The sequence below is a fragment of the Oncorhynchus nerka genome, linkage group LG9b, assembly GCF_034236695.1.
Source record: "Oncorhynchus nerka isolate Pitt River linkage group LG9b, Oner_Uvic_2.0, whole genome shotgun sequence".
Lineage (NCBI taxonomy): Eukaryota > Metazoa > Chordata > Actinopteri > Salmoniformes > Salmonidae > Oncorhynchus > Oncorhynchus nerka.
This window is the reverse complement of record NC_088424.1, coordinates 415,100-424,538: the sequence shown is the minus strand read 5'-3', so window position 1 is coordinate 424,538 and position 9,439 is coordinate 415,100. Positions and strand designations below refer to the sequence as shown.

At 40.7% G+C, this 9,439-nt stretch overlaps 2 protein-coding genes across 3 annotated transcripts in view; one reads left to right on the top strand and one right to left on the bottom strand.

The window, feature by feature from the left end:
• Positions 1–1,087: 1,087 nt before the first annotated feature.
• On the top strand, positions 1,088–3,228 carry LOC115114233 (ubiquitin-ribosomal protein eL40 fusion protein-like). The gene is made up of 5 exons (XM_029642313.2): positions 1,088–1,195; positions 1,807–1,918; positions 2,256–2,342; positions 2,713–2,815; positions 2,941–3,228. The coding sequence occupies exons 2-5, from the start codon at positions 1,816–1,818 to the stop codon at positions 3,032–3,034; spliced, it is 387 nt and encodes a 128-aa protein (XP_029498173.1). The 5' UTR covers positions 1,088–1,195; positions 1,807–1,815; the 3' UTR covers positions 3,035–3,228.
• The window catches only part of LOC115114232 (homer protein homolog 3-like), a 37,050-nt gene continuing 30,719 nt past the window's right edge, over positions 3,109–9,439 (bottom strand). For both annotated transcript variants that reach the window (XM_065013242.1, XM_029642312.2), the window contains 3 exons: positions 6,238–6,345; positions 5,802–5,882; positions 3,109–4,727 (listed from right to left, as the gene is read on the bottom strand). In XM_065013242.1, the coding sequence (XP_064869314.1) occupies positions 4,542–4,727; positions 5,802–5,882; positions 6,238–6,345 (375 nt within the window). In that variant the 3' untranslated portion in view covers positions 3,109–4,541. The remainder of the gene's footprint in view (positions 4,728–5,801; positions 5,883–6,237; positions 6,346–9,439) is intronic.

The following is a 9,439-nucleotide window of genomic DNA, read 5'->3' as shown; positions in this document are numbered from 1 at the left end:
GTTGAGCTAATATAGGCTTATGTGATTAGCATGAGGTTGTAAGTAACAAGAACATTTCCCAGGACATAGACATATCTGATATTGGCAGAAAGCTTAAATTATTGTTAACGTAATTGCACTGTCCAATTTACAGTAGCTATTACAGTGAAAGAATACCCTGCTATTGTTTGAGGAGAGTGCACAGTTATGAACTTGAAAATGTGAACAGAAATGCAATGGTTCATTTGATCAGTCTAAAACTTTACACATACACTGCTGCCATCTAGTGGCCAAAATCTAAATTACACCTGGGCTGGCATAATACATTATGGCCTTTCCCTCGCATTTCAAAGATAATGTATTATCTTTTACCAGATCTAATGTGTTATATTTTCCTACATTCATTTAACATTTCCACAAGCTTCAAAGTGTTTCCTTTCAAATGGTATCAAGAATATGCATATCCTTGCTTCAGGTCCTGAGCTACAGGCAACTGTTTTTGGTGAACTCAGTTGGGGTCTCAACTCACTGTTGAGAGTTAGAATACTATAACAGAATACTCAAGGTGCAATTTCGAAATGTGGTTTCGCATCATGCATCAGCAGTGACGATTTTTTGTGGCCTCCACCCCCATCAAGGTAGCCAATCTCTGGTTTAGAGGGAGAACGTCTTCGAACTGCTTGCCTTTGTCTAGCCTACCTAACGTGAGTATATTTGGATGAACTGGTAGTATGTACGACTGAAGAAGCACAACTTTACTTTTGACTGAAAGAAGCTAAACTTGCGGCACTACCTGAGCTGCATCGGCTTTATCGGCTCAAGGCCAAGCGTCCACCTGCCCCGCCAGGTGACTGTGATGAGTGAGCTCTGGCTCTGTTGTTGGTGAGGTTCAATTTTATAGAAACCACAAAGGGTAGACATTGCAACACCTATGACATCTGCTTGCTGGATTGCTTTCCAAAGACAACATATATAGAAAAAGACAAAGCCCGGGAGGCATTTGTACACTGATTATGGCAATTATCTTCCAGCATGACATGATTTGCAACGCTGTGATCAGCCATCCCAATTTGCAATCCTTTCATGTCTGGTGGTCAAGGCGCCAATAATCCTCCAGACCAGTAGATGGCGATAACTGTGCAAGATACGTTAGAAGGAAGAACACGTTCAAGTTCCTGATGCTCTGTTCTCCTGAAGCCAGCAGTGGTGTTTGACGGTGAGTTGTTTAACCAGCTAGCTAAAGCGTCAATATAGCCCCCGTTATGAATATATGTTGAGGATCGGCTATCAGCAGTTATGTGTCTAGATATCTGAAACTGACTGGTTGATAGTTCCACTGTGTGTGAGAACAGGTGGTTGGCTAGTGGGCTAACATTAGCTGATGGCTAGCTTGTTAACACCCGTGGCCCAGTGTGCCATTTCCAAATGAGCTAAGCCAACAGCCATATTACGAATATATAAAGCATGATAATCATGTTATCTAGGAATAGTTATCAGACGAGTGACTGGTGAAGTAAACTACTGTAACGTTATTCAGACACGTAGTTAACTAAACAGCCCGGATCAAGCTGACAATCATTGCCAGTTTTTCATTAGCTAGCTGACGTTAACTAGTAACGTTAACGCTAGATGTATGAAACTAGTAGCCTGCTTATTTCCCAGACAGACGCATGATAAAGCTAAGTAGATATTCTCATTAGAGCATGCATTTTTTTTAGTCCAGGACTAGGATTAATATTTTTCTAGGAAACTGTCCTTGCTATGTTTGCGAAACAAGCAACTACTGTCAATTTAATAAATGCAACCCCCGCCTTGTTTCTACTACAGCCATCAAATATGCAGATCTTTGTGAAAACCTTGACGGGTAAAACCATCACCCTTGAGGTGGAACCCAGTGATACTATCGAGAATGTGAAGGCCAAGATTCAAGACAAAGAAGGTAAATCAATCTCAGCAAACGTTGCTTGGCCCAGATCTAGGATCAGTTTACCCCAGGGCTGTCAAACCTGTTCCTGGAGAGCCAACCCTAATCTAGCGCACCCTTCTCTAATAATTAACTGCTTGATAAAACTGAATCAATTTAGTTACAACTGGGGTTGGAGGGAAAACCTACAGGAGGAGAGGAACAGAGTTGGAGAGCCTAGGCTTTCCCTCTCTAAATCCTTCTATCCTTCTAAAATCCACATTAGATCTTTGTAGATGGGCAACTACTTAATTTGGGGTACGTGTGGATGGTTTCTGCCAAACAAACTTATGTTTGCTGCTTACCGTTTCAGGTATTCCTCCTGACCAACAGCGACTCATCTTCGCTGGCAAACAGTTGGAGGATGGCCGCACGTTGTCAGACTACAACATTCAGAAAGGTACTACTTGACAAATCCAATTATCAATAATACTGGACAATTGCTCAGTCTTCAGTGTTTACCCTAATCATGGCATTGAGGCTTATATCATCTCTTCATAGTCCATGGGAACATGTGGACCTTCTGTCTAATGGTATGCATGCTGTAATATTCACAGATCACATATTAGCAGGTTTATTGTCTCCTACATTATTGAAATGTTTATATAAATACAATGTCAGTTCAAATGTCCAACTTTAAGAAACACATTTTGTGATACTCCATGGAAAACAGTGGCAAGTGTTATGGAGTGGACCATCCTTTATTTCAAATACAATGAAATAAAGAATACTGTGTAATTTTGTTCACGTGTCACCACTTTGCTTCCCAGAGTCCACTCTTCATCTCGTCCTGCGTCTGAGAGGAGGTATCATCGAGCCTTCCCTGAGACAGCTGGCGCAGAAATACAACTGTGACAAAATGATCTGCCGCAAGTATGTCTGCTTCCATTTAACTGAAGACCAAATAAAAATGTCCACCAAGTCGCAGCCATCTACTGATCTATGTATGTGTGGAGCTTGGGGTCTTATCATTGATGTTGGTGCTCTCTGCATTTCAGATGCTATGCACGTCTTCACCCCCGTGCAGTCAACTGCCGCAAAAAAAAGTGTGGGCACACCAGCAACCTGCGCCCCAAGAAGAAGCTGAAGTAAACTAGCATTCTCTTTTGTCAATGTTTTCAATAATAATAACATTGAATTGGAAAGGGGGAGGACTGTCATTCATGCTGCCATAAACCTTGACTTACTATACAGAACAAGGCAAATTTTCTGATTATTCCATGTCCTTTATTTTTTTTGACAATTTCTTTGAACAATGCTCATTAAAAATGCAACATTTTGCTCCACTTGTGTGCCTTGATCTAAATATATGTGCAATTAAACTTGCAATTTCATCAGGCATTCTTTAACAGTAAATACAAATACAGCCACTCACATAAGGCATATAGTATTGTCTCTAAGCTAAACATTAAGGCCCACCTACTGCTATTACTGGTAGATGCTGGAGGGAAATAACCACCATCAGATGAATTGATTCAAGTGTCAATGATACATTTCTATCAATTAAATCTCATTACTGGACAATCTGGCTAGAGACAACCGCTCAAATCTTAATTTATACATTGATTTATTGCAAGAGCAAGCACTTACATGTAATTCTTATCGCCTAAATCATCTACCTAATTACCAGGACTAATCTAAGCTTTAGTTTAACATTCTATGAACACAGGAGAAGCTGAGTCAAGCTTTCGAAAGCTCTTACTTTGAGAACTCAACTCTCTTTGGTGTCTTTAGTTCTTAGATGGATGGAGCATTCACAGGAATTCAAGATACCCTCATGCTTCATACCTCTTGTATCGCACTACTACCAGCATGCCATGGTACCAACATTTCTATATCTACAACTCAAACCCGGAGACGGCTGACGTGTCAAAACAGTACAGTGAATCCTTGTTTCTTTACAGATCGCTCATTCTTTGACGCATGCGTTTTAGTTTATTGGATACATGAATCATTAACATGTCACAGGTCAACTCCACTGCGGCGGCATAACCTTCGGCCTCTTGACACTTTCACTAACTGCTCAGATGATGAGGTGATAGCTGTCAACCACATTTACATTTAAAAAAATCTATTTTCTGCATTGTGTACTGCTTCTTTCCAAATACATAGTTTGGTTGCACTGAAAGATCTCTCAAAACCATTTTTTATCTCATCTCACTGGAGAATTAACAGATCATCCACGTTGCTCATTATAGCATTACATTCCCAATTTTTTATAAAATCAGTTGATTTCAAAAGTATGAAAACTATATCTACAAGCACCTAAAGATCTCCTTATTGTTCTCATTCATGACAATATTCCTAATCTCAAATGAACAGTCTAGCATTTAGATTATTGCCTTGAATGTTAAGACAGCAACATGAATTACAGCACAACATCGGACATAGCAGACACACTGCCTAGGTAACACCACAACCTACGCTTAACAAGCTGTACAGTGATTCTGCTGCTGCTGTAAGGACCCAGAGCAGCCATCTTCCTACAGCAGAAGTGGTGTTGTGCTTTACAGCAAGAGAGGACCAGCTCGTTCTCTTTTCCAAATTCCTCTCTTTGCATTTGGCCATCCCTAAGAGACCCATCCTCTTCTCTTTCACACTATTTGTCAATGAGCTTGACCAGGCTCTGCCGAAGGTCGTTCAGGTCAAAGATCTTGACGTCCAGGATCTCGATGGCCCTCTGCACTTCACTCTCCGTGCGGTCCCGCTCCTCCAGGGAGGCGGACAGGTTCTGCTCCACGTTCTGCACCCGCCGCTCCAGCTCCAGGTTACGCATCTCCATCTCCTGAGAAACCACAGAGCATCCTACTTGCTTGTTGTTCAAATCAAATTGTATTGGTCACATATTTAGCAGATGTTATTGCGGGTGTAGCGAAATGCTTGTGTTCCAAGCTCCAACTGCAGTAATATCTAACAATTCACAACCATAAACAAATCTAAAAGTAAAAGAATAGAATTAAAAAATATGTACTCTACCGTCCAAAAGTTTGGGGTCACTTAGAAATGTCCTTGTTTTTGAAAGAAAAGCTCATTTTTGTCCATTAAAATAACATAACATTTATCAGAAATACAGTGTAGACATTGTTAATGTTGTAATTGACTATTGAAGAAAGGTATTTGTTTCTGGACATTTTGAACCTGTAATTGAACCCCTAAATGCTGATGCTCCAGATACTCAACTAGTCTAAAGGCCAGTTTTATTGCTTCTTTAATTAGAACAACAGTTTTCAGCTGTGCTAACATAATTGCAAAAGGGTTTTCTAATGATCAATTAGCCTTTTAAAATGATAAACTTGGATTAGCTAACACAACGTACCATTGGAACACAGGAGTGATGGTTGCTGATAATGGGCCTCTGTAAGCCTATGTAGATATTCCATAAAAAATCTGCCGTTTCCAGATACAATAGTAATTTACAACATTAACAATGTCTACACTGTATTTCTAATCAATTCAATGTTATTTTAATGGACAAAAAATGTGATTTTCTTTCAAAAAACAAGGACATTTCTAAATGACCTCTAACTTTTGAACGGTTGTGTAAATATTAGGACCAGCAATGTCAGAGTGGCATTTGAGTGAAATACAGTAGAATAGAATACAGTATATACATGAGATGAGTAAAGCAGTATGTACACATTATTAAAGTGACTAGTGTTCCATTATTAAACCAGTGATTCCATGTCTATGTACATGGGGCGGCAGCCTCTAAGGTGCAGGGTTGAGTAACTGGGTGGTAGTCGGCTAGTAATGGCTATTTAACAGTCTGATGGCCTTGCGATAGAAGCTGTTTTTCAGTCTCTTGTTCTTGCTCATGCAAGGTTTTACCAAATGTGCCTTCTTCAGTGTGCAGGTCTACCTGTAATCGGTGTATGGCCTCTTCTCTCTCCTGCTCCATCTCATGGTATTCTTCTTTCTTGTTCTGCAGAATGTGGATTTCCTGGAAAACAAGCATAATCATTCACAAGTTAGCCCAAGGACCTTTGCCGTCAGCACCACAAAACAAAGGAAGGTTACAGGTTCACATGGGCCTTTCTTCCATTTAAAGACCACAACTGATTTGATCTCAATTGCCAGCTTTGTGATAAGACTATGTTCTCCATCTATCAAATTGTATAAAATCGCATTTAAAACATTTAAACTCAGCTACTTTCGGCCTTGGTCTGATCTAGAAACGTCTCCCCCTACCCTCATCCATAAGCATGAGTAAAACAGCCTTACACTTGTTGCCGGAGGGCATATAAATGTACCTACAATACCTCCCTTTTCCCCTGTGTATATCTTGCCCCCCTGACCTCATCTTTAGCCTTGAGCAGGGCCTCCAGTTCCTCCAGAGAACGAGTCAACTCATCTTTGAGCATGTCACTAGGGCCGTGTCCGCCATGTGCCTCCAGATCAGCCACCTGCCAAAAGACGAGAGGTTTCAGTCACGACCAGGGGAAATGATCATAGACTTTAATGTAATTTTACCTTTATTTAACTAGGCATGTCAGTTAAGAACAAATTCTTATTTTCAATGACGGCCTAGGAACAGTGGGTTAACTGCCTGTTCAGGGGCAGAACGACAGATTTGTATCTTGTCAGCTCGGGGATTTGAACTTGCAACCTTCAGTTACTAGTCCAACGCTCTAACCACTAGGCTACCCTGAGACTGCAGCTACTGTCAGATCTCTACAGGGAGCGGGAACGTTATTGTGACATGTGTGACAGGACCCCTGGGTCCAACTTTCTTGTTGACACTTTATAGATTGCACTCATGAATGGTACTATACTTGAGTCCAGAAAGGAATTATCCCTGGTCTTTACAGCTTGCCCCTGCCATTTTACAGTGTATTCCCAGTTGTGGTCATTCAAATCCTTCAGAATATTTTCTCTTTAATAGGGTCTTTCCACCTCAAAAAGCACAAGAAATAGGATTTTGACACCCACCATCTCAGATAGTTCTGAAACGGTTTCTGTTGTTGGAAACAGATAAGATTAGCATTACTGCAACATTATTTGGTTGAAATATAAGCTAATTGTATTGCACGCATATTGGACAGTTTAATGTATAGGATTCATATAACATTCAATAAATATAGTATCTAACATCCGATTTGGAGCTAACTTTTTTCTAACAATGAGTCAGACATGTGGAATCCAAAGGAATGGTCAAAAGCTACTCACGGACCTCCCACACTTCACGCCAATCCCACCCCAACAACACGTATAAACGTGTTCAAGGACTTTAGTATCAGTTCTCTGTGTCTGACAAGTAGTATGGAGCAGTATTGTTTCTTCATCCTATGTAATGTATTCTCAGTGAATTAGGTGATGTCGTCCCCCATTTAGAGAAATTAGTCATTGAAGTTGTCGGTTTGTCCCATCCTACATCCTGATATTTACAGGTTATTGAGAACAATCCATGCGTTTGTCTTTGTTTTACCACACTGCAGGTAAAGGAAAATACAAAACCCTTTCCCTCATCTGTGGATAAAAATGTCCTTGGTTATACAGGAAAAGTGAGGAACCCTGCCATCTTTCAACCTGGATCATTCCAGCAGGATACCCCCCCCCCCTCCAACCCCCTTATCCCTCTTCAACCCAATTAAGTAACTGTGCATAGACATGCAAAAAAAGCAGCATCTCTTGCTAACCAAACAATGAGTCATACACACGAAACATATACAACAGTACAAAGCCCCAAATGCAAAAACTGGCACTCAACAAAGCTCTAGTACAGAGTAGTTAAAATAAATATCTCTCATTGGATGATAAAGTCAAAGGCATATAATGCCTCCTGGGAGGATCAGATATTGTGGTCTCAATAATACACACAGCATACAACATCCCCCTGATCCCCCTTTACCATGGCCAAGGCTGCTGCCTTCATTGCGCCAGCCAAGGACCGAGACACCACCATGATCAGGTAACGGGAATTGAAACCTCACTGCAGTGTTAACTCAGCCTGTAAAATAGGAGCTAAACTAAAAAAGAGACCTCGAAAAGGTCTCTGCCTTGAGAGAGGCTGGATTATTTTTAACTGTGTATGGGGGGGGGGGGGGGGGCAGATAGCTGCCAGCTCCCTCTGGTGATTTTTCATTTTTCTCCTAACTAGGGCATTGAAAGTAGGATATCGCTGTCCTACAAACCCCTCTCTCTTCCACCCCCAGGAGACGTGAACCATTTTCAGCCACCTGGTCGCCCAATTCAGATTTAAAAAAGCGAGAGATCTTGGTCCACTAGACCTGGATGGCTTGCCTTTTTCGAAGACGATTAATGTAAAGACGGGGAGGATCGTAGTCGTCTGGGACTGTTGATGTATATCCACAGTGCAGTGAAACACTGCATGAAGTGGTAAAATAATTGTGGAGATCAATGTTCTCTGGCTAGACATTATAAGCTTGCACCACTCAAACCATTGAAGTGGTCGAATCCAAAGGGTGATGAATCCAAAGGATTTCACCAACAGGCTTGGAGCCAGCAAATCCCCTAGTGACTCAGTACTTAGCAGCCAGCGACCCTGAACAGATATTGATGACATAGAACTGGAAAAAATTGACAAAGCTTTTACATTTACTGGACCCAGCTAGCAATGATGCATTGGAGAATGTCTCATCATCCACTTGTCTAGTCGTCACAGAATATTCACTAAGAACAGTATTATATACTTTCTCAAATACATCTCAGGGGTGAGAGGTAAAATGGGAATCCATGTGTACTCTCTAAGCCACAGATGGTTGAGATTCTCTGCATTCAGACTAATAATGCCTTAGAGCAGGGGTTTACAAACTGGGGAGGTCCACGGAAAATTTTTAAAATAAAAAAATTCTGTCCTTTTATTTTTCGATAAATTAAATATTGGTTTTATTATAGCCTACCTGTAAATCTGGTAATATTATTTATATTTCTGTTTCTCCTATCCACCGCCACTGACAATCATATTTTCTTCTATGCAGTGATGTCATTTAGGATCAGGTTTTGCCTGCTGCTCAATTGATGGATGCTGTGCTTGTCTGTTGTTGTTGTAAAAACCATGTGGGGTTCTTATGAGGACAACATCGAATGTTGGCTTGAACTTTTCATACATAGCGTTACAGTACAATTAGGAATCTCATTTTTGGTCACTTGCTTGTTTTAAAAACACGATACAATGACCCAACATCTCAAATGGCGAAGGTGAGATTACTGCTACCGCCACATAGGCTTTATCAATGGGGCGGCAGGTAGCCTCGTGGTTAGAGCATTGGACTAGTAAACCGAAAGGTTACAAGATCGAATCCCAAAGCCGAAAAATCTGCCGTTCTGCCCCTGAACAAGGCAGTTAATCTACTGTTCCTAGGCCGTCATTGAAAATAATAACTTGTTCTCAACTGACTTTCCTAGTTAAATAAAAAAATATACTTTATTAATGAGCTTGCAACATCAACCAGTATTCAAATCACCATTCATACATCCAATCTATGTCCACATTATTCTGACATATTTTAGAACGTAATAATAATTTGACTGCATAAT

What these genes read in the sequence shown, in the direction of transcription:
- LOC115114233 (XM_029642313.2), top strand. Translation starts at nt 1,816, where the DNA reads ATGCAGATCTTTGTGAAAACCTTGACGGGTAAAACCATCACCCTTGAG. An exon ending in CAAGATTCAAGACAAAGAAG is followed by an intron (nt 1,919 to 2,255) that starts GTAAATCAATCT and finishes TTACCGTTTCAG; the next exon opens with GTATTCCTCCTGACCAACAG. An exon ending in AGACTACAACATTCAGAAAG is followed by an intron (nt 2,343 to 2,712) that starts GTACTACTTGAC and finishes TTTGCTTCCCAG; the next exon opens with AGTCCACTCTTCATCTCGTC.